Source organism: Zeugodacus cucurbitae, chromosome 6 (assembly GCF_028554725.1).
Source record: "Zeugodacus cucurbitae isolate PBARC_wt_2022May chromosome 6, idZeuCucr1.2, whole genome shotgun sequence".
NCBI classification, from domain to species: Eukaryota; Metazoa; Arthropoda; class Insecta; order Diptera; family Tephritidae; genus Zeugodacus; species Zeugodacus cucurbitae.
The window spans coordinates 69,864,795-69,890,199 of NC_071671.1; the positions used below are offsets into that span (position 1 = coordinate 69,864,795).

At 36.0% G+C, this 25,405-nt stretch overlaps 1 protein-coding gene and 1 long non-coding RNA gene across 7 annotated transcripts in view; one reads left to right on the top strand and one right to left on the bottom strand.

Moving 5' to 3' along the window:
* LOC114805374 (uncharacterized) overlaps nt 1-11,960 on the bottom strand; it is a 24,599-nt gene extending 12,639 nt beyond the window's left edge. For both annotated transcript variants that reach the window (XR_003753377.2, XR_008472004.1), the window contains exon 1: nt 11,837-11,960. This is a non-coding gene — a long non-coding RNA (uncharacterized LOC114805374). The remainder of the gene's footprint in view (nt 1-11,836) is intronic.
* LOC105221203 (uncharacterized) lies at nt 11,621-25,383 on the top strand. Of its 5 annotated transcripts, none has more exons than XM_029046297.2 (19): nt 11,621-11,757; nt 14,351-15,473; nt 17,935-18,029; nt 18,131-18,160; nt 19,432-19,546; nt 19,716-19,813; nt 20,483-20,603; nt 20,739-20,889; nt 21,569-21,654; nt 21,712-21,836; nt 21,903-22,132; nt 22,193-23,516; nt 23,586-23,800; nt 23,863-23,901; nt 23,979-24,049; nt 24,335-24,493; nt 24,593-24,909; nt 24,973-25,069; nt 25,125-25,383. In XM_029046297.2, the coding sequence occupies exons 2-19, from the start codon at nt 14,484-14,486 to the stop codon at nt 25,320-25,322; spliced, it is 4,461 nt and encodes a 1,486-aa protein (XP_028902130.2). In that variant the 5' UTR covers nt 11,621-11,757; nt 14,351-14,483; the 3' UTR covers nt 25,323-25,383. The 5 variants fall into 5 exon arrangements, with proteins under 5 accessions (XP_028902130.2, XP_054090793.1, XP_054090792.1 ...); XM_029046295.2 differs by lacking the exon at nt 11,621-11,757 and adding an exon at nt 12,125-12,261; XM_054234816.1 differs by lacking the exon at nt 11,621-11,757 and adding an exon at nt 12,328-12,466.
* Nucleotides 25,384-25,405: the final 22 nt, after the last annotated feature.

The following is a 25,405-nucleotide window of genomic DNA, read 5'->3' on the forward strand; positions in this document are numbered from 1 at the left end:
AGGTGAAATATTATTGCTGATTACCGCACCAAACATAAATTTTACAATGATTGCACCCTACCGAGTCTGCGTCTGACAGTTGCCGGTAAAAGTATTTTTCCAACTAAAAAAACCTAAGCCTGGCGCGCTGCGTCGTCCAATCTCCCACTTGTGCATCGATTGATTGATGTTTTTTCCTGCTTCTTGTTGTTTTTATTGTTGGTATTCCATTTCGGTGTACGCATTCAATTTGCGCACGCCCACACGTTACACTAGCGCCACAAAAGAAGTAGACAACGGCCGTCACTGTGGCAGCTGGCAAGAGCATGCAGCATTTGTCGGTACCGTAGCCGCCAGTGAGTGCCACAAAAGCGCCCGCTGTGGCACTTTGTGTCGATTGTCGTGGACGCACACACACCCCCAACGCCGAGTCCACTGTATGCAGTGGGGCGTGCGTTAGCGTGCCACCCGTCGTCGGCGCACTCTCGCAGCCACACGCATTCCCCAGTACGCTCGGCGTGGAGTTGTTGTGTGTCTACCAGACAGCTGACCGCCTGGCAGGCGTGCAATAATTGCCAATTACGTGGTGCAATGCCCAAAACAGTTGCCAAACGCATACGGTGCATATTTTCTTTAGATACATTCGTTAAGCGACTCTCCGTCACAAGTAACAGCTCTGTAGTTTCGACTTCGTCGTGGCTTTGTCGTAGTTGCGGCGTTCGGTCTCCCGCTACAGTCCAGCCCTACCATATTTGTTCGCATATTCGCATTTAATATTTTCGCTGCGTTTGCGGATTTTTACGCATGCGCGCTGGTTGCGCCAAGTGCCCATGTAGCGCAGCTTATAAATTTCTATCGCGGCAACTGTCTAGATTGGGGCACACAGTACGAGTATGTGCTGTGATGATGGCTGGTGTTGGTGCACGGTTGCAGTTCGCTACACTTGTCTGCCAAAAGCCTCCACTAGATGTCTTCGTTGGCGCTTTGATGAAGTCATTATAAATTATTTGCTAAATAAATAACCAGTTGCACGAAATGTTTATTGAACGCGCTGTTTAATTAAAAAATATTTTTCTAGATCTGAGAGTTTGTAGTACATAATAAAACTTTTCTGCGCCGAAAAATCGAATTGAATCATATTTTGCGCTCCAAATCACACTTTCCATTCCAATTAAATCAGTAGCTCACAACCACGTCAATAATAAATCCGCCCACAACCGTAAGATATGTACATATATATATTTGCCCACAGAACTAGCTGACGATCCTATGCACGGTCTAACTCCCAGCACCGATCCAATGCTTGGCTATCTACCTTTGCAATATGCGTAAAAATAAAAGAAATAATTTAGCGGTGCGATACGCACTCAAACACATTCAGGCATTATCATATGTACCATGCGAGTATGTGCATTTACCGTTAGATATCTGCCGATTTGACTGATCGTGACATTTGGTAGCACTCGCCGCTGTTTGCCCTGCTAATGCTTTTTGGCAGTTTGGCTCATATTTTACTCAAACTGACACATTTCGTTCGCTCACTCATTCGTTAGTGCAATCGTTCGTGCCTTCGTGCGTTCGTTTGCTATGCCGCCATTCAAACATTTTGACTTTTGTTATTCGACCACAGAATTTATGATCGTCATTTATGGTATGAAATGAACGACTTTCGGTGAGTTAAAAAAATATATCTATAATAATAAAGAAATCCAACTAGACAATTAAGATGAAGCTTAACGGATTTTGAGTCATTAAACAATGAAAGGAATATTTAAAAAATGGAATAAACTATGGTGATTAATGTACAAATATTTTTATTTTGCAACGAATGCGTGCGTTAAATGATTTAATGTGGTGTTATTTGCAAACAATTTATTGTTGATTGGAGTATAAAGCCGTTATACTTCTGCTGAGAGGCTAATAAATATGTAGCTTGAAGAACAACGAATGTAACAGTAACATGCGAGGTTGTGTGAACATTAGTGAGAACTTTATTATAGTTCCTCGAGCAGCCGATATATGGAGAGTGGCCCAACCACTCCTCAGGACATGAATCTGAGACCTGATAAAGCCCTGAACTGATAAAGCCCTTCAGATAATTTTAAACCGCTGAAAACTGATAGTACCCTGCCATTGCCGGTTTTCAGTCCTTTTGTTATTGAAACACATAAATTGTTTGATAATTTCGTTCGTATAATTAATTAGTTACAAAAATTATTTGGATAAAGATTTGGAGAACAATATTTTTACTTATTTTCTTTACAATTATTTTCAAGTCATTTGATGAAAAGATATTGGTCAACTTATGGCCTCTCCTACTAACCGAAAATATTTACACCTATAATGTCTAATAGTTCTCAAAACGTTTTATAGATTTTACGAGAACATTTCCTTTAAGAACTAAATATTTGACCTTATTAATCTACATTTTTCAAATCATATGAGGGGGAATCTCGTACTAAACCTACTACAATCAAATTGCGATGCCAGCAATAACAAAACTGTTAATGCACCAACAAGATTAAAATTGTTTTTACGATTTCATTGACTTTCATTGTCATATTATCTCTAAGTATGTACATACTAATATACATATACGTGTGTATAATAAATAAATGTATAAATAATTGAAATGGTTCTACTTATATTTGTATATACTCATATATACTCATGTACATATTCATATATAGTCATAAACTGCAGAAAATAATATGACGAAAATGCCGCGCATGAACACTGAATTGCGTATATGCCATAAGTATATAAATATAACATATAAACCGCTCTACAGTGGATTTGGCTATTAATGAGTGAATGGAAATGCACCTTGTTCTCTATGGAAAAGTATCCACATTTGTGCGTATTTACACTTGCGTGATATACATATGTATTTATATTAGTTTTAATATGTATGTACGAATGAAATTACTAAAAACATATGACACATCTCATTTATTGGAAAAGTCGCTAAGGTGAACCAGTAAACCTGATCAAATGCTCAAATGAACTACTGATTATTAGACCGTCTAAATATGAATAATATTTGTAATAAATATTAATAATTCAAAATTTAATTTCAATATATTTGTATAATAATATCCGTAAGTTTATGTAATCATAAATCCATAGCAAGCTGTCCATCATTCGAACTGAAGAAAATATGTTTATTACAATAATGATGAACAAGTACAAAAGACCCAAGTTCGACTGCAACAGAACATTAATAACTCTCTCTCAATTTTTAGGATACCAGCGGACCCGACAGACGTTGTCCTGCATGATATTTCAAGCTATTAGGATATTAAGCAAAGTATGAAATGAAACACACATAATAAAATAATTGGAATTAATATGTAATTGGATTGAAGATTTGGTACAACGACTGTAGCGGCATTCAATTATAAAACATTTCAAAAAAATTGTTTCCCAAAACAATTTTTATATACCGTTAGGCGGTTTCAATACAGTAATAACAGCGTCATTTAGTTTTGGCCAATATAAAACATCAAAAAAATTTATAAATATAAAATGAATTCAATGCACTATTTAAATTGAACCAAACGCACAATAGCATTCAACTCGGTCCAGCCGGAGGAAGAGTTCACAAGTACTGAAGAATTTTATACATAAAGATAAATGTGTTTAAAATAGACACTTGATCATATCTTGAAGGGCTAGTAGATTGTTAGATTATTTGGATCAACGTCAAATATTTTTGGTACGAAAAATCATAAATCCCGCATATTGTCTTAATAATCCCACTCGTTTATGGCTCTTAACATGAAGTGATTTCCATATCAAGTTAAAGGTCTATCCCACCAATATGCAATATCTACTCATATTTTCAAGGTACAGACCTAGTTCCGCCATAATAGATGGATGAATAAGAGATATGGAAATCACTTCGCCTAGTAATAAATTTGATATACGTATCTATTTAACCTCGTTTTGCCAAGAGTAAAAAGCATAAAAAGTACTGCGAGCGCTTTCCAAAACAATTCAGACTATATTTCATACATTAAAGAAATAAAAATAGCAATCTACTATAAATTTAAAATAAACATCATTTTTCCTGCCGGGCACCTATGTACCGTATATAAATATATAACGTATATAATCCGAGTGTCAGGTGTGCGTGTTGACAAAGTGAATGTTGTGGATTAAGTTTTTTTTCTGTGTTTGTTTCAGTTTTTTTTTATTTGAGCAAAATGCGTTTAGCCTTGCGCGTCGCACTCATTCGTTGCAACTACAGGCTGTGGAACCGGTGCGAAGCACTAGTCGCCGCCACCACCACTCGGCGGCCATTTAAATGAGCCAATCAGCCAACCAGCGTTTGAACACAATTGAACGACACATAATTGCATTTTCATGCGTGGAGCTCACGCGCCGCGTTACACTTACTGCCACAGCGCGTTGATAAAATGCTGTTTTGAATGTTGCCAGCTTCACTGATTGCTAGTACGGGTATGTACGTTCTTGGGCAGTCGTAAATGCGGCATTAAATTCAAATTAACGTAATCCATTTTTTTTGCATGCATGCACTCCACGGCGTATACGTGGCCCCAACAACAGCATATATTGCAATGCGCTTGTGTGTGTGTGCATCACCTACATATATGTGCCAATGCAATTGTTATTTGTTGTATTTTTCTACTTTTTATAGTTTTCGTTTCGCATAAACATCAGCATACGCACACACTCGGCATCTTAAATTGTTAAGGCTTGACTTTTTAATCACTTTCCATAACACAAACACGTGTTCATTGACATGAATTGAGTTGTACGCATGTGCTAAGTTACTGTTAGGCTTTGGTGCTGTGTTGGATCCGCCTTTTCTATGTTCAGCAATTATGGGTAAGGCTACAAGGCCGCGAGTTCTGAGATATCTGCTTGCATTTCAAAATATTTTTGAAGATTTTTTTGTTTGAGTAATTAAACCGTCATATTAAAATTAGTGTCAATTACATATGTATATGTAATGCAAATTATTAAACTTCGAATTCATCTATGAACCTTCATCAGTTTCTCCTTCAATAACATGATGCCGTTATTTTTACAGTGATTTGGCAAACATTTTTACCGAAAACAATAACCAAATTTTATATAAATTCGTGCATCAAAGTATCAAGTGTTTATGCGTTTTTTATTTAAACCCTGAAAACGCAACGGGTAATCCTTTCGAGTGGCACGAATTAACGTATGAGGGCAAAAACCACATTATGACATATCATATCTGCTTAAGGTCGCTACGATATGCTATTGTATTATGTGATATTGCACGATACATAATTAAAACCGCACTCACTTAACTTATGTGAAGCTGTTTGTGAACTCACCTTTTCTTGTGATTTCTGTACAGGCACGCAAATGTTGTAGCAAATCATAATTCAACGCTTACTTGGGTAAAATTACAGACTTGCCATTTGTGCTCTTATTTTTTTAACGTCTCTAGCACAAGTTGCTACACTCTAAATGCCAATCAACTGCTAACATTTCTGTGTATGTATTCTGCTGTATCTAAGGGTACTTAAAAAAGTTTTTTGTTTTTGGAAAAAATTAATTACACCAGACAACATTTTTTTTTTTTATTTTATGCTACGTTGTAGTTAATCAAAGATTTGCTCGAGTGTTCTCTAAAATAAATTTTAATGCAAGGTGAAGTATGCGAAAGATGCAGATCTTGAAACAGAGGTGTGTCTCTATAGTATAGTTCCGTTACAATATTATAAATAAAGATGCCAAATTGCATGTTTGATTAAAATAGACTGTGTTCAGATTGCTCCACTGATCTTAATCTTATTGAGAATCGTTGGACATATATCAGGAAACCAAAAAACAGCATACAAGGTGTGTTCAAAAAATAACGGGAATTTTTCTGAAAAAATATTTATCCGTTGGGCTACATTAAAAATGGCGTCTACAAAATTGTTCCTATTCGATATTATCTACTTATGCAGGTGCTTCTCCCAATCGTCGAAACTCTTCACGAACTAATTTGTAATATCCTAATTTTGTAATATCCTTTAGCTCTTTCAGTGATTTCTTGTATGCTTGTAAAACGGCGGCGCTTTAAGGTTCTCTTTATTTTTGGAAATATGAAAAAGTCACTCGGAATCATGTCTGGCGAATATGGAGGCTGGCGCATCGTTACAGCATTGTTTTTGGCCAAGAATTCAAGAAATAAACAAGGAAGTGTGTGCTTTTAACAGATGAAATCGTCTATTATCAATAAAGCGTGCGAAGAATCGCCAATGTTCATTCCCCTTTAGATATGCCGATTGGGTTATTCAAACACGTGTTCTTTTAGCATTAGAGAGAAATCGTTTCTTTCGGTGTGCTTTAAAAAAAATGAAAATGATAAATAGCGATCTTTTTTCATAACAGCTGGAATGCTTGCTTTCACACACTTTGATTTATCAAAAGAAATAAATTATATTATTTTCAAAGTTAACCATTTTCTTTATGATCTTGGCGGTAATCAAATCACAAATATAAAAACATAAATTAATAAAAGATTTAAAATAAATTAGATTTAATATTTTTTCTAGAATTATGTTGTCCAGTTTAATTACTGATTAACATAGCGCTATCTTATGTAGCTCATTACTTAGCTTTATCTGCCGATACATTGCCATAAATAAAGTACGTACATACAAACATACATATGTACTTATGCCATAATTAACAACTCTAAAACACATAGCCGTTCGATTGTTTTGAAAATCGCTGTTTGTTTGTTATTCTTTCTGCAAATAGACACACACACACAATAAAATCCATCACCCAACCTGCCATTTAGCCGCCAAGCCATTTGAGTTAATGTCCGCATTTGCCACTTGAAATTTAAATTCGAACACTTCAAATAAGTGGCGGAATTCGGTGCGTCAAAAATACAAAAACTCAATAGAACGGCGAGGCGAAACGAATCACACGAATGAGTTGCTGAAATCGACGAAACGCCATAAATGGCATAAACGATGCTAAGATGCGGTGAAACGCGATCAGTTGGGATTAGCAGAATACCAACTGTATTGGCAACAATATCTATTTTTTTTGTATCAATATCTGTATTGGCAACAGTAACTGCATACATACAAACATACAAACATTCGAGCTGACAACATGCGGGTAATAATCATGACCAAAACTATACAAAAGCTATGACTGCACGGATTTCATCTAACAATATCTACTTAAAAGTACGGCTGAAATGTTTTTGTTGCTATTATACCTTTTTTTTGATAGTGCACAAAGTAAATTTGCGTCTTTTGCGTCAAATCAATAAAAAAAAGTTCAACGACATTTGATTTCGCGCGGTTAGCAGCGACGGCAGCGACGGCAACGACCCAAACGTACCAAACACCGTCAGATGCTGTCTGTCTGTCTGTAACAACGCGCATGTGTGTTGGTGTGTGCTTCAAGCCGCCGCTGCGTTGCATTGGGTGAGTGTTGACGCCAAGAGCAGGGCTGAGGCATGCTGACCTTCATTCGACAACTCAACACAGGCATTTCTGGTTTCCTCTTTTGTACTTTGTTTGTTTATCTTTTTTGTTGCTGCTGCTGCTTATTAATTAAGCCTTTTTACATTGTATTCTGAATGTTTTGATATCATGATTATTTTGTGATTTTTATTTTACATATCGCTTTGCTCGCGCAGGTATGTACTTAAGTAAATGCGGAGCACCGAAATTGTTGGCGATTTAGCTCATGGTGCTGCGTGCTTCGAGATCCAGCAGTTAAATAAATATTTTTGTAGGTGTTTTTTCAGCAGCATAAAAACCAAAAGCGAAAGTGTAAATGTGCTGCCTTTCGTTAGCACTGCCCACCAGACCATACCGGAAATCCACACGCAAACACATTAGCGTATGGCGAAACGAACACACACTCTCGCGTAAAAGTGTTGGTGAGCACATATAGGGTGTGTAGACTGCATAGTCGAGTGCTTATCACGATTTTTTTGATTCTTGAAAAGTTATTGGATTCAATTGTTTGCGATCGTACTTGAATTTTTGATCTCATTCGACGGTTATTTCTAGTTTTTTTCAATTAATTAGATCAATTTCCCATAAAATAAATTATATTCATTCACATTCCATACTAAACAAAATTAGTGTGGAAAATTTTCAAATTTACAATTAACTATGGTGAGAAGGCTTCCATTTCCAATACGAAAGCTTTGCCAAATTTACCATTAGTTGACTCCGAGTAAATTATTACACCTTCGGCCTTTATTGTATGTGATTTATATTTTAATTTATAATTGTTTTGGCATACGATTTATGTGTGTCGATGCTGCTGCGCATAGACTGTCTGCATTTTTAAGCACTGATTTATAAATTTGTACTTTTCGGCTGCTAAAAATGTTTACTCTATACGGTAGACATTTCGTTATTCCATAAGAAAAACTGTTCAGTTAATTTAATGGTATTTTTGTTTATTCCAGCAGCCAGTTCATACTAAAATACATAACAACTTTTATGGGACCTTTTTATGAGTTCGAACCATTTTTTTTTGTTTGGCTTGCAAAAAACAAAGGAATGTTTTACGAAGCTTGTGCACTGGTGCAATCAACATTAATTTTGACTCATAAGTAGCGAATACAACAATTAAAAAAGTAAATTGAACCCACACGTGTATGACCTACTGGTAGCTACTTAAAAACTTTTAAAATGGCAGACTATATCATAAAAAATCAAAATTATTCCTCGAAGATCATCGATTTAAGAAAACAAAGCTTATAGAAATTATAAAACTAAATCATGCAATATTTTTTGAAAATTTTGGTATCATTTGGACATGATAAACAAGTAGAGAAACCAATAGATTAATGCCTTTTATGAATTAAATTATATTTTTTTAAGTATTCACTTTAATCCATATTAAATTACATCCCACATAAAAACAAAATTCAAAGCGATTTGCACATGCATATTTTCGAATTCTCGCAACACGTTGCACAGAATAAAATAGTTTTTTTTTTATACTCTCGCAACAAAAGTTGCTAAGTATTATAGTTTTGTCCACATAACCGTTGTTTGTAAGTCCTAAAACTAAACGAGTTAGATATAGGGTTATATATACCAAAGTGATCAGGGTGACGAGTAAAGTTCAAATCCGGATGTCTGTCTGTCCGTCCGTGCAAGCTGTAACTTGAGTAAAAATTGAGATATCTTAATGAAACTTGGAACACGTGTTCCTTGGCACCATAAGAAGGCTAAGTTCGAAGATGGGCGGAATCAGACCACTGCCACGCCCACAAAATGGCGACAACCAAAAACACATAAAGAGCTATAACTAAGCCATAAATAAAGTTATGAAAATAAAATTTTGAACATAGGATCGCATTAGGGAGGGGCACATTTGAATGTAATTTTTTTGGAAAAGTGGGCCTGACCCCGCCCCCAAATAGGTTTTTTTGTATATATCTTGCAAACCAATAAAGCTATATAAACCAAACTTTCTGCAGTCGTTTCTTTTAGCCATTTCCTTATACAGGTAATAAATGAAATATCTCGGATAATAACCACGCCCACCTCCCATACAAAGGTTAGAAACACCAGAAACACCAAATTTTACATAAGAAATGGCAGAAGGAAGCTGCACTGAGATTTTTTTACAAAATGGAAAATGGGCGTGGCGTCGCCCACTTATGGGTCAAAAACCATATCCCAAGAACTACTCGACATATTTCAATGAAATTCGGTATATAATATTTTCTTGAGACCCTGATTACACTGGTGGAATATGGGCGAAATCGGTTCACAACTACGCCTACTTCCCATATAACTCAATTTTGAATCCTTCTGATTCGTTTACTTTATAATGTATACATAAGGAACTGATAAAGAAAGCGAAATAAAACTTTACACAAATATTGTATTTGAGCTGTGACATCACTTGTGGAAAAATTGTCAAAATCGAACCATGACTTTTCAAGGCCCCTGATATCAAACATGAAAAACTTAGTGCCTAAGGGTAATTTTTCACCGGAAATATAGGTAAATCTCTAAATAAATTGCGAGAGTATAAAATGTTCGGTTGCACCCGAACTTAGCCTTTCCTTACTTGTTCAATATTTAGTCATGTGTGCATACCTGTCAATAAATTTATGAGTTAGAAATACGTAGCAGAAACAGCCAACCGCCAGTGGCAGAGCAAACGAGCGTGTCGAGATATAAACAAATTCTAAATTACACAACGTCAAAACCGACAAATTACCAAATGTTAATTTAAGCGCCGCCAAAAACATAAAAAAACGCCTTATCAAAGCAACTCAGTGAACAAGTAAGCAGCGATATAGAAAAGCAAAATTTATAGTTTTAACAATAATTCAACTCAACTGAATTTCAAAAATAGTTACCACAAGAATTTGTGGGAAAAATGCAATGCGTAACTGATACAAATATCTTCGAAGCAACTAAATTATTGGACAACAGATGTTTAATTAGCTGTACACGGCTATTTATAAATTGTTTATTAATTTAGCAAGAAAAAAATCCGGCAATAAGAATTATTACAAGCGACTACAAACTGTTCGTACAATATGCGTCTGTATGTATGTCTGTATGTGTCGATTTTTAAACATTTTTAACAATTTCATAAACAAGCATTGGCACGTAATAGCATTCATTACTCGGAAGTGAACAACCAGATATTCATACATACATACACACATATGTATAGCAAAATATTAATAATACTCACGATGAATGTGTGTAGGTTAAACTTTCGATTTATGAATCAATCTTGTCTAGTGATATTACTTCATTGTATACAAACAAACATACATATGTATGTATGTATGTATATTCGTATGAATGGAATACTTCTGACTTCATTTTTAATCACCATTTGGAGATACAGAAATGCAAAACTTCAAAATATTTCTAATCAAATCGATTTTGCACCAAACAATTTCTTTATATTTTTCGAAATTATTTTCAATTATTTCTAAAACTCGATTTTTGATTTTATTAAGAAAAAAAAACAAAACTATTGATTTAAGAGTTTATGTGCAAATCGAAAAAAAGCTTACATTCTTTGAAAATTATTTTAACTATTCACGGATAATAATTACTAAAAATTCTTCTTCTTCTTCTAACCCGAATATAACTGCTGTTAATATTATAAATTATCCATTTGTTTATACAAACTAATTTCATTCAATTTCATTCAAGAATTCATATTTTATTCAAAGGAAACCCCGAAATGCAGCCGTGAGAAACCCTTAAATTTATAATTGAGTCGCAATAAACGAGTTAGAATTTATTACACGACATTAGTTTTCTTTGTTCCATTTTAAGTATTTACTGTTTTTTAAATTATATGTTTATTTTTTTCTTAATTTCACCTTTATTGAATCGCAAATAGCTAGCACACACACTTGTTCATTCTCGACCCTTCAATACAAATACTAAAATTTATTGAGAAACAAAAATCTTCAAAGCACCCATACGCAGCAAATTTAGAAAACAAAAACAATATATTAAAACCGCCATCAATACGAGAACTTCGCTATGTTTATGTACGTGTATAATGTGAAACAGTTAAAAGCGTTTAACGAAACAATCCAATTTCGCACAGCTCGTATTTTGTTGCTCTAACCGTGTTGACTGCCAGGCAAGTGGTAGTTCACCGACAACCGGACGTTCAGTACGTTTTAATTGCCAGTACGCGCCGGATCCAGCGCAGCAATTCGTTTCGCTACGAATATTTGCTTTAATAATATTATTATCAAAACAACCGTAAACAGCTAAGAACATAGCGCAACAACAACAAGTAATTTTTATTTTCGTTGTGTGTTTTTTAAATCCCCGCGCCAACGCATTTTATACAATTTTGTTTAATTGTTATTCACCTTGCACTCTACATCGCGTGTTAATACGAATAGCGCACAGGCGAAGGCGCATGCGTCCCAATGTTATGCGATTGCTAACGAACGAACGCGACAACGACGTGCACCAATCGTGCATCAACAAACGATTGGCTCCTTGAAGTCTCCGGTCGAGTCGTGTTGGTGTCCAATCGGCTGGCAGCCAGCATCCATCCATTGAGTTCGGCAGTCAGCGTTGCATGCGTGTGGAACGCAAGAAGTTGCAACTTGCATGCGAAGTGCATTTCCACTCGAACGCCAGTGCTGAGCTCACTCGAACTGAGCGTGAAGTATTGCGTGGCGTCTGCATTAGTGAGCGCGTGTGTGCGATTTTATTGAGGGGCCGGAATCACCGTTGCCACCCCAGCCACCGCCGTCATATGCGTTGCTGCTCGGTGGAATTGTGAATTGTGAGTTCGTTTTCACTTTCAGTACGAGTCCGCAAGTTGCGCTGAATACGTGCGCGATTGTGTTTGTTCGGTTTTCGCTTTTTAACTTTTTGGCTTCGTTTTAGGCCTGTGTATACATAAGCAATTAGATGATGTGCGTGCGTTCAATATTGGCGAAAACCTGTTCCTAGACATCCTGCCCAAGGACGGCAGCCGTTACAAACAAGTGCGTACAAAAATTTCGAAAAGCGCGAAGTGAAAATGAAATGTGAAAATGTTATAAAATTATTAAAGAAATGCAATTAACCTTGAAAATTTTCAAATCATACGTTGAAAAGTGATTTTTCTAAAATGAGAAAAGCTGAAAGTTAATTCAAAAAAATTATTGTAATTTTGGTGCTTATTGTTTTAAAAGTCTAAAGATGTTATGTAAATCAAAATTAAACACGTTTTGAACCACAATAAAACCTTTACAAAAATAATTTTTTATTTGCTTTGCCTTCTAAGAATTGTGTATATTTGCGTGGCATAAAATATGAATATTAAAAAAAATCAAAAACGTTGTGAAATATTTTTAACTTGAAAATCAGCTTTAATATTTTGCACAATTGGATTATAAAATAACTGTAATGTCAAGTTGATATCAATTGAGTGGTTCTCTGCTGAGTTGATCTCATTGCAGACGATCAATTTTTTTGAAAATTACAAGTTTTATACGATATTCATTGCGACTTGAACTTTGTACTTCTTAATCTAGAATCCTTAATCTAAAACCCTTTGCTTGTTATTTTCCAGTAGAAAAAGCATATATATAATTGATTTAAGGTTTCTGAGACTACTAGTTAAATTCGGTTAAAATAAAAAAAGCTTTGAAAATAAAATTTTAAATTTAAATTCACTTTTTGAAAAAAGATCTTCAAAACAAAACTAATATACTGTTTTAAGTGATTTTTTAAAATATTTCAAGTTTCACTAAATGAAGGAACTGCCTATAATGCTATAAGACAATTTTTCAACTTGTACGAGTTCAACAAGATTCATGAAAAACAAAATAAAAATAATAAGGGCCTAGGAATTTTGAAACAACATTCTCCGTACGAAATTTATCCGATGCCTTTTGGCAATTTTTGCTGTGCTGAGTATTTCTCGTTTTGAAAAAGTTTACGCCGTTATTTTAGAACTGACGATATTTGTGTTATGGAAAAAGTATTAAAAAAAATTAATAAACAACAACATATACAAAGGTTTTCTGAAAATCCGACTCAGTTGTCATCTCAAAAAACTAATTAGCAAAAAAATCTGTTTCGGCTCCCACATTCAATTTACGATCGCTGTATGTTGACAACTATTCATAAAAACAAATATGTTTGGATTTCTTGAAGATTAAGCAAAGTGACGTAGAAAGTTTAAACTACAAAAAATAACAAATTACATGAGGCGTATCGGTATACGATCTTAAAAAGAAATAATTAATGACGCGCAGTGAATTGTCAATTTTTGGCAGTTCGCATATGACGAAATAGAAATTAAATCTTCAAATGTAACTAGTTGTGCAATAATATTTTCGAAACCGAATATTTTCCAAGCATAGAAGCGTAGCAAAGTTTAATAATACCGTAAACATTTCAAACGAAATACCCTGATCGAGGCACAAATGTACGGTATTCACAAAAAGTCACGTTCGATACGGCTTAATCTTTACTAGTGCCACTTGTAGTGAATTTGTATGAATATTAATTATGTAATGAATTTGGTAACGAATACAATTTTATGCAATGTGAGCGAAGTTTTATTCGAAAAGTCTTTACGCGCTTATTGTGAGCCAGTAACGCCCCTAAAAATTAAATTCAGTGCTATGATGTTCTAAAAAACTTAAATTTCCCAGAAAAAAATAATAACATATTTTAAACGAAAGGAAAACAAAAAAATTAATTAAAAATGATTTTAAAAAGTAATAAATGTACAGACAAAGATTAATCTAGTTTACTACTGATCAATCAATTTATAGTAAAAAAAATAATTGAAATTAAAAAAAATGTTTTATGATAATTTAAAAAAAATGTGTATTTAATTAGATAAAAATAAAAAATGAAATAAATTGTATTCACAGTTCTCAGCATTACACCGATGAGGCCTACTTGATACTAAAAACATATATTCAAAACGATTATTCTAGTGCAAATGTGTTAATAAAATAATAGAGAATACCTTCCTACACTGAGATAAACATTGAAATCTCCAAAATGGACTCTAATCTCAAGAATCAAACCTCTAATGAGAACCCCCGCGGCTCTGTGTCCTCCATTAAATCGCTGGAGGTGCCGCCCACACCAACGCGATCACCCAAGAAGGTTTCATTCTCGGATGACCTGCCTTTCAGTGAAACACCCGCCGCGACGCAAACCAGCACCACCACCACAACCGGTGCAGGTAATGACAGTAGCGAGGCCCACAATCACAACAACAGTGAATTAACAGCGCCCAGCTCTGTTACCGAGGAGGAGCTAACCGCCGTAAATCACGTGCTGCTGCAGGCGGCACAATATCTGGAGCAATTGCACGGCGCTCGAGATCGCCATCCAGAGTCATATAGCCCACCTCCAACGAGCCACAATGAGATCAGCACAAGCAGCAAGCAAATAAATCTTCGGCAGCCACCACAGAAAGTGAAGCGCCTCGACAGAGCTGCTGGCGGCGTTGGTGCAGTGCCAAATGTGAGAGCGCAAGAAATAGATATCAGCGATGAATTTGATAAGGTGCAAGTGCATAAATTACCTAATATCAACGCAACTGCTACAACAACAGTAGCAGCTAACATTGTTAGCGTATCACCTGCTGTGCTTGAATTGGACAACAACATTGAACAAGCGACAACAACGATAGCACAGCAACAACAACTGCACAACCCACTAAGCAAAACACAATCAATAGTGTCTGCAAATGCAGACCCGTCCTCCGCGTCAGCGACAAGGAAAACATTTACCACCTCCCTCAGCAACGTGCAGCTGGCGGAACCAACTACCTCGGCACAATTGGAAGAGATAAGCGAAGAGCAATCTCACGTGGCCCGATACATTGACCGCTACAACCTCAATTTAGATAAGAACTCCAGCGCGATGGAAGTGGAGGCGAGACGTGAAAAACTACGCTGGCTACTCATATCCGAGTGCAGCGCACTGCTCGCCGAGGGCAAGCACACTCGCGAGGCATTCCGGAAATTGGTGCTGGAAAAGGTGAGTTCCACGACTGATAATAGTTGAACTTTATGCAACTCGAACGCCTTGTAGATCTGCTCTACACCTTAATTTGATATCGATTTTTATTGTTTTGCTAAATTAGGTCACATAGATGTTCGTTTTTCGAGGTTTTCTTCAATACAGCGACATGCATGTATGTGTTTTATGAATGTAATCGGCCCAAATTAGCATATAGATATGTATGTACATTTCTACGCATTAATAATGTAAATTTTTGGTTGATATGTGTCACAAAACAACAAAAATGAATGAAATCGAAGAGCAGCCAGTATTGCAGGGATTCAAAACAGTAGAGCCGGTTAATAAATATTTTGGGTTACGCTAAGCGGTGGCTAAATATTTTAAAACAGGTTTCTCATTTTGGCCCTCATTTCAATTTTTGTTTACTTATTTTTAATCACCATAAATTTGATGACAACAAGTATGGCAATCATTAAGCAGTAATAGCGGATTGAGATGAAGATATTTACACCTCAATTTTTATTGATATGTTCAGAATAACAGGAATTTTCGATTCAGCTACAGCTTCAGCTTCGTCTAACGGTCTAGAAAGAAAGTAAAAAGAAAGTAAAAAAAAAATATTTTAACGAAACTCTGACGGCCGATTTATAAAAATTTAGACAAACATTGTATATTAGAGGGTGGGATTGACGTGTATTACTTATTAAATGAAACAAAAGTTCTCCAGCAGACTTTAAAACACAAAAGCTATTTTCACTAATGAAAAGCCTGTCAATACAATCATGCAATTAATCAGCTAGCTTCTTCACGATATTATCTCTAGTATGTAAATTATTTAAAATATTTGCATTAATCGTTGTTTATATTCACCTGTAATCATTTTATTAACAAATATGTAAAATCATTAAACAGTTAAGCATATGCTAAAAGTTCCGTAAAGCTGCTGATTACGTACATTTAAGGGGTATGCCATTTGAGGATAAGTAATGATATATTATGATGCGATGATTATATTCGATGAAATTTTCACTGTGAAAAAAATAAAAGTTATACACGTCAGGTCAGTAGTGCCGCTTCTTTGAGATCTGTTTTCAAATAACAGGCAGGCAGTGTAATTAATGTAAATTATTTAAAATATTTGCATTAATCGTTGTTTATATTCACCTGTAATCATTTTATTAACAAATATGTAAAATCATTAAACAGTTAAGCATATGCTAAAAGTTCCGTAAAGCTGCTGATTACGTACATTTAAGGGGTATGCCATTTGAGGATAAGTAATGATATATTATGATGCGATGATTATATTCGATGAAATTTTCACTGTGAAAAAAATAAAAGTTATACACGTCAGGTCAGTAGTGCCGCTTCTTTGAGATCTGTTTTCAAATAACAGGCAGGCAGTGAAGATTTTATTATTCCACGCAGTTATTCAGCTGTAGAACTCAATCTCAATTACACATTTCCAACAGTCATTCTTTTGATAACTGAGATAAGGAAAAATCGCCCAACAGTCTAATATCGTACTATCTATAGACCTCTAATTCTAAGTAAAAATACTAGTTGCTGGAATGAGAAAAAGACGATCCAAAAAGACCAGTTGGGCATGGGACTCATACTAATTATATACAATAGATTTATAGATTAATTTCACTGGAATGTAGTTTTTCATTTGTTTATAATCATATATCACATGGAGTGAATTAGCAGGAAAACGCATTAACAACCGGCCTTTTGCTGCTTCTAGCATATTTTAGTAACTTGTAACTAGTAATGTGTTTGTCTCATGTGCATAATGAGGAGCTTACATGTAACTTGAATTTGCATTATTCTAACTTTCAATCACTTTTCAGTTAATTGTTGTTTTTATAATGAACTCTTATAAAATACAAATTTATTCGTTTATAAATAGTACTCACATGAATTTCAAATAAAGTTATAAAACGTTAAAAGAAAATTGCAAAATTCTTTAGTACATAGTTAAATGAAAAGTATTTAAACACATTTTTTGTATATATTATAGTATTATAGTATATAGTATTTTGCGTATTATGGTATAATAAATTTAAGATATGATCAAACGAACGTACTTCAGTAGATTTGTTTATGGAAATATTTTTCGGCAGACCCTATGTTCGATTCGCGAAATAGTAGGCGGTATAAAGGTGCACGGACACTTCTATCTGTGCATATTAAGGCGGTTCTAAAATAATCCAAGAACATTTGTACGAGACTCGCATATTACTTTCTATATAGAATTTAGGTATTTTCAATCAGTATTCGGAGAAAATGTAGTTTTTCTTCGCAAATAGTCAACATTGTATTAGTGGAAGTCTGTTGCAAAGGTGTTCGAAATATATTTAGTTCACTGCAACTAATTCTGGAAATAGGTTTAGCGTTATCTAGATCTATTACACTACTATATAAAACAACTTATAAGTAATTTATTTTATTGCATTTTCATTTTTCCCAACAGGAATTCCAACAAAAGTTTTTCCATCTCTTCGATCTCGAAGGCAACGGTTATTTGGTGCAGGATCGTTGGATTGAACATTTGAAAGGTCGTCTAACGTGAGTATAAGAATTTGATAATTTCATACAAATTTTTAAGACTAAACACGTACATATATTGTTATGAGTTAAATTAACTTCAAAACCTTTTTTTCATGCAGTCCTTTGGACTCAACATACGCAGATTCTTGGTAATTATAAACAATTGTGTGCAAGTCGTTGTCATATGTTGTTGTACAAGTGCTGCTTTTGATTTACATATGTTTGGTGTCAAGTATTAACGCGCCTGTAAAAGTTGTGATAAAATAACAACATGAGCGCTACCCTGTGGACAATATATATACATGTGTATTTGTGTCTTTGTGCGCTCTTTCTAGCTTCGGGCACATATTCGTGGCGCAACAATGCTGCGTGCCACACGGCTTCCTCCTACTGCTTACAACAAAAACATAAGTTTCCGTGACCTGTGCATGCGCTCCAGACACCTTTATTCGCTTTGTTGTTGTTTTCAACTTTTAGTTGCTTTATTAATCAACATATGTGTACATGTTCACAAACACTTCCAGTTAGTCGCCTTGATTGAAAGTAAAAAATATTTCAAAATCCGAAAAGCAAGAAGCCTTTGGGTAAAAATGTGAATCCTCAATAGACACTTTTAATATAAGTAAAAAAAATATTGTTCAAACTAACTTCTCATGTCATTATTTTTCAGGATCTCTAATCAAAAATTAATAAACTCAAGCATATCGTTCCAGAATTTATTATTGAATTCTCTCAGTCAGTTTTATTATGGCCTCGATCGACTGATGGCTCGTTTCCTTAGAGTAGATATTTCAGTTTCGATATTGAAAGAAATTCATTAAGAGGGTTTTTTACAGTTATCCACATTGTGATCTTGTGGTTACAAGCAACTGAAATAGTTTTACGAATCTAACGTCGAACCATAATATATTGAGTAGATCTATAGGAGCTTTTACTAGTTTTCGCTATCTCTCTAAACCTGAAACAAGCATCTATACTACTTTATTTTGATTGATGCCTGCATCTTACAAGTTTTCTAAGATGTCGTAGGATCTCAAAACATCATTGTAAAAGGAATAATTCACACAAATCTCAGCACTGGTTGAATCAACTTAAGAAAGACATCTTTAAAAACAATCAAGGCATTGTTCAAAATACAATACTTACTCCTATACATATACATATATTTACGTATAATTAAAAAAAATAAAATAAAAATATGTGTAAGCAATTTCCTCAGAAGAGGATACCCACATGTGCTTTATATAAAAATATTTTTTAAAAGCTAACGTTGCAAATACTGTAGAACATGTAGGACGTCTGCTGCTTACTCATTTGCTAAATTTTGTGTTAAAAGTAAATTGTTTGCTTAAATGGAATACATTATTTACAAACAACCACCTACTCTACTCTAAATACAATGTTTTGCTTCAATTCACAGTGATGATAGACAAATGGATTTCGCCGAACAACTCGAGTCTGTGGCATATGTGATTTGTGGCGAAAATAGTAAGATCACACCGAAAAACTTTACAGAAATTTGGCAAGCGCGTGGTGTAAGTAAATTGATTGCTTGTTATTTTATTATCCACCTGAAGTATCCCACGTGTGCTGTATATGCTCACATTTTTATAGCCCATAATTTACACATTTTTATAACCCATAATTACAAAGCTCAAGGACACCAAAAAAACTATACGACTTACTTCTTTCTTCCGCATACAGATTCTGGATAAATTATACCGTCTGATCGATGTCGATGGCACGAATCTGATATCCACAAATCAAATAATGGAATTCATTTCACACCTGACCAATTCACGGTAAGTATCCCACGGCCACACTTCAGCGAAAGCGTTGGCGCAGACAGAACGCCAGATCCCCATTGCAAGCGAAACAAATATTTAGCGCAACATTTGGCAATGTGCAACACATTTTGACGCTATTACAGCTATTCGCACGAGTGTGCGAATGTGGTGCGTGCTGAACACTTACAAATTGCAAACAAATCGATTAGCACGCCACGCCAAGAGCAAATGCAAATGGAAATGCAAAATCTAATGCAGAAACATTCACTCGCTCGCTTTCGGCTTTCATTTCCATAATGTCAAATAAAAAAAGAGTTGTTCGCTTACATGATCGTGGTAGATGCATTGCGCACTGTGTACTCGTACGAGTGTATGCAAAGGTGTAACTGTAGCATCTGAGGCCGTGAGCGCAATAAGCACACGATTCGCCGCTCCATTAATCAGTCAGCGTCCAATAGCCGCAATCTTTAATTAATCTATAATTTATTACACAAGCTCAACTAACCGAAAATGTTTTCTTCACCTTTACTGACCGCCACTCATGTCTGTCTGCCCAACCATACGCAAATATTTACCTCTAGCACTTGCATACAATTATGTATGTACCTCTGTGAGTGCATCAACTTAACACATCAACAACTTCACTTGCCGCCTCGCATTTTATTTTTCCCATTACGTTCTTAGGCCACGCACCGGTTTTGATAAGAGCTCCCTGGTGCGTCTGGAGCAACTATTTCGCAGCACTGTAGGCAATGAACGGGAGATTCGACGCGAAGAATTCCAGAAGATAGTCACATCGAAAAACGTGAGAAATTAGCAACAACTACCTTGCATTTTTAGACTATACATCTTGAATTTATTTCTTTTTCATTGCCTTTCTTCTTGCTGATGTGAATGGTGTGTTGATTCGTTGGTTGTATGTGAATGTCACTCAACTCAGCCATTCTTTACCGATCGTGTCTTTCAAATTTTCGACAAGGATAACTCCGGTTCGATATCATTGCAAGAGTTCATTGATGCTATACATCAATTCTCCGGCCAGTCAGCGGATGATAAAATACGTTTCCTATTCAAAGTATACGATATCGATGGTAAGTGTGTTTCTCAAATCAAATCTTATTTGGTAGGCGGCCAGAAACAAGTCTGGTGAATCATAGAGCGAAAACGATGAACTTTATTTGAAAATTTACGACCGTAATCAGTTTAGAGTTCAGTAAGTTCTTGTCTGCCATATGTCCGGATTGAGGGTTCTAACCTCAGCAGAGGAATTCTAATATAAAATATTAAACCTCTGACCAAATTTCTGTTAAGAAAAAACTTCTCATAAAATCCATTGGCCCTTCAAAACTTGTTAGATCCTCCATAGGTTAATAATATGAAGTTGAACTCATTAACAGTGTTATTGGAGTTTTCGGGATTTCACTTGGAAACGGCAGTTCAGAATTCTCCACCTTTAATAAGATAATGCCCCACCAATAAAAATACTGGTTTTGTAAGTTAGACCATATTCTATAAATCTAAAAGTCCTAAATCTACTCCTTGAAGACATGTCCTAAATATAAATTTCAATTATGGTTTGGCAATTATAGACTTGAGCTGATATTTTTAACAAAATAAATAATAAATAATATACCGAAGTTTTATCCTTACCTGGAACATCTATTTTAGAGAAAGTATTTCTGAATGAGAGTGCTCAAATCAATGAGTACACGATGAGTTCTATAATATATATTTACATATATTCCTTAAATACATTTATATTGTCCTAAGGTGACGGGCTGATACAGCATAAAGAATTGCATGATGTGATACGCGCCTGCATGGATGAAAATGGTATGGAATTCTCCGAAGAACAAGTAAGGGTTCTAAGTGGTCGTAAATGAATATTTTTTATCAAACGTTTACCTATTTAGATTGAAGATCTGACAACGGCTATGTTTGAAGATGCGGATCCATATAATCGTGGTGAAATCACTTATGAAGCTTTAAAAAATCAAATATGCAAACATGGTGGATTATTAGAGAATCTCAGTATAACGTAAGCCTAAGCTTCACACCTAATAATTATTGACACAATAATTGAAGTAATTCCATTGATATGCAGCATAGATCGTTGGCTTGTGCCCATGACGCAGGAGAATCCGAAACCAAAGTCGAAATGCCCGCGCTTGCGCTGTGGCAAGCCACATCAACTCACTTTGGCCTACATGAAAAACAATCAAGCTTTCGTTTCGTATCTCTACATCTACATTGCCATAAATGTATGCCTCTTCATCTCACGAGCCATTCAATATCGAGCGAGCAATGGTTTTGTGATAATTGCGCGTGCTTGTGGTTAGTCGCAATAGATTCTTAGGTATAAAAATACATTAATTGTCGTTTTTACCTCTGCAGGACAATGTTTGAATTTCAATTGCGCCTGGATATTAGTGCTCATGTTGCGACATTCACTCACATATCTGCGTTCACAGGGTCTTTCGTCGTACTTACCACTGGATAACCACATCTATCTCCACAAACTTACGGGCATTGTCGTGTCAATCCTCAGTCTGCTTCACACCATCGCACATCTTTTTAATTTCTCTATAATTGTGGTGAACGATCCGAAAATCAATGCTGGTCACTACACTATTGGCGAATGGCTGCTAACCGATCGTCCAGGGCTGTTCGGTCTCATTCCGGGCTGTGCCAACCCCACCGGTTTAGCTCTGCTAATCATTCTATTTATAATGTTCATTTGCTCGCAGCCATTCGTACGCCGCAAGGGTTCCTTCGAAGTCTTCTATTGGACTCATCTGCTTTATATACCATTTTGGATTCTGCTACTGTTTCATGGTCCAAATTTCTGGAAATGGTTCTTGGTGCCAGGGCTGGTGTACTTTGTGGAGCGTATATTGCGATTTGTCTGGATGAAAAGTGAACATGGTAAAACCTACATCAGTTCCGGTTTACTTTTACCATCCAAAGTCATACATTTGGTAATCAAACGTCCATTCAACTTCAATTTCCGTCCTGGTGATTATGTCTTTGTTAATATACCGGCTATTGCCAACTATGAATGGCATCCCTTCACAATTAGTTCAGCACCGGAACAAGAGGATTACATGTGGCTGCACATACGCACTGTAGGCGAGTGGACCAATCGTTTGTACCAGTATTTCGAGAAGGAGCAGCAGAAACTGCAAAATGGCGAAATAATACAGCATCGACATGCGATACCCACCGACCTTGTGCGTATTACCAACAAAACCGAAACAAAAACATCCGCAACGCCGCAAATCGATTTCCTTGCACAAAATCTAGCACGTTTACATGGTAAACCCGGTGCGAATGATTCTGTATTAGTACCTAGTAAAGACAAAAGTCCAATGCAAAATGTTCCACTCAAACCCGCGCGACACACACAGCAACCTTCGAAATTGGCCATTGAAAACACCAATGCACGTATGGAGAACGACGGTGGGCCAACAAAACACGCAGATCGTATACGCAGTATTAAGAAAACACTACAACGTACCTTCTCACGCAAAGATGTGCCTGCGAAGAATGAGACGGATGGCCACTGGAATGAAGGTTTTGTAGGCGATCAAGTGGACTCAGCACAAAAGCCACTGGACAAACGTTTACAGAAGTTACACTCACGTAAACCACAGCTCGAAAAGAGTCTCTCGCTACCAGATATAGCCGTCAAGTCTAAAAAGAAGGAACGGCTCAAAGCGTAAGTGTCAAAATATATTATTAAATGTGTCAAGTTTCGACGAGATCTGTATTTTCCACAATTTTCAAGTTTACGAGCGCTCGGTCGTTCGGAATCGGAAAGGTCTTTCGACGAATCACGTGTCCGACGTGCGCGACTCCAGAGCGGAGGTTTAGCCTATTTGAGTCCACAAAATAAGTCGCTTGCACAGAGTTTTCGTTACATGCGCAATAAGCCGACAATAATTGCCTTTAGAACACCGAGTCTAGAAGAATCCGAGCCAGATTTTACAACAACACAAAGAGGTAATGCATTAACCACAAGATTACATTGCACATTTAATAAATGTTCATATTTTACATTACAGGCAGCCAGGATACATACAGAGAACTCGAAGAAGGAAAAGGTAAGGATCAGTCGGAAAAAAATGTCCAAAAATCATTAAAAATATATCTACTTTCGAAATTCTTTATTTTCACCAAGGAAATGGAGTAGACAAGACCACCGGCACGGTAATTGAGGTCTCCGAAGCCACCGTTTCCAAGCCGTTGGAAGTAAGTAGTAGAATCCTTATACATAGACCACCTTGTTAGTAGTTCACTAAAATTTACTAAAGACTAATGAATTCTATATCATTCTTCAAAATATACCAAGCTTAGCTTATTTTCGATATTAAGATTTTTTTACTAATTTTAAATAAGTGACAAAGGTATTAAATCTACAAGTCAATCATATATATGTTCATATGGATATTTAAACAATCACTCTAAATTTCCAATTGGCCATGAATTGTTACACTAACTAAAGTACAAAATCATGTTTCGAATTCCCACCCCAAGGATCCAACATCGCGAACTAAAGTTGGTCGTTTCCGCAGACCGACCTTCTTGCGTTCCCTCTCGACATCCATCAAAAATCACGGTAGCAATGGCAGCCTACCACCACAGGGCCACCATAACTCTGGTAGCAAGGTTACATTAGACGCTGGCGTATTAGAGGTTTGGGATTTGAACACTATTTTACACATATGCTTAACGCATATATGTATGTGAATCGAAGATATTAACAACGGCTTGTTTTTTCCTACTTGTGTAAAGATCTTCATCGATGGACCGTATGGTGCGCCGTCGAGTCATATATTTGGTGCTCAACATGCTGTGCTCATCGGCACTGGTATCGGTGTCACGCCGTTCGCATCTATTTTGCAATCCATAATGCATCGTTACTGGAAGGCTCGACACACCTGTCCACGTTGTCACTATGAGTGGGCTAGTGACATACCGAAAACGGTGATGAATCTGCGTAAAGTGGACTTCTTTTGGATCAACCGCGATCAGCGCTCATTCGAGTGGTTTGTTAATCTATTATCACAGCTGGAAATCGAACAGGCAGAGTTGGGCGGGCCAATGGAGAGGTAATTTTATATTTTGAAAGTGAATTTACTTGAAGATAATAATGTTTTTCATTCTTTATTCAGATTCCTCGATATGCACATGTATATAACTAGTGCACTTCAGCGCACCGATATGAAGGCAGTTGGACTCCAGCTGGCTTTAGATTTACTACATGAAAAGGTTAGCGTTTTACTTTCACTTTGTTTCATCTATAATTGTATTCTCTTGGTTTCAGGGCAAGCGGGATCTCATTACTGGTCTGAAGACACGCACAAATGCCGGTCGTCCGAACTGGGATAAAGTCTTTAAACAGCTGCAGGCGCAGAAGAAGGGCAAGGTGACGGTATTCTACTGTGGTCCACCGCAACTTGGCAAAACACTACGCTATAAATGCGATCAGTATGGCTTTGCATTCCGCAAAGAATGTTTTTAATTTATATGGAAAATATTTTATTTTTTTATATTGTATTATTGTTTTTGTTTTTTTATTATTATTTAAGCTTTTCAGTTATTTCA

Excerpts from the sequence above, each read along its gene's own strand:
- LOC105221203 (XM_029046297.2), top strand. The coding sequence starts at position 14,484 with ATGGACTCTAATCTCAAGAATCAAACCTCTAATGAGAACCCCCGCGGC. Across the intron at positions 24,910-24,972 it reads TTGGGCGGGCCAATGGAGAG|ATTCCTCGATATGCACATGT; the intron begins GTAATTTTATAT and ends TTCTTTATTCAG. Across the intron at positions 25,070-25,124 it reads TAGATTTACTACATGAAAAG|GGCAAGCGGGATCTCATTAC; the intron begins GTTAGCGTTTTA and ends TCTTGGTTTCAG.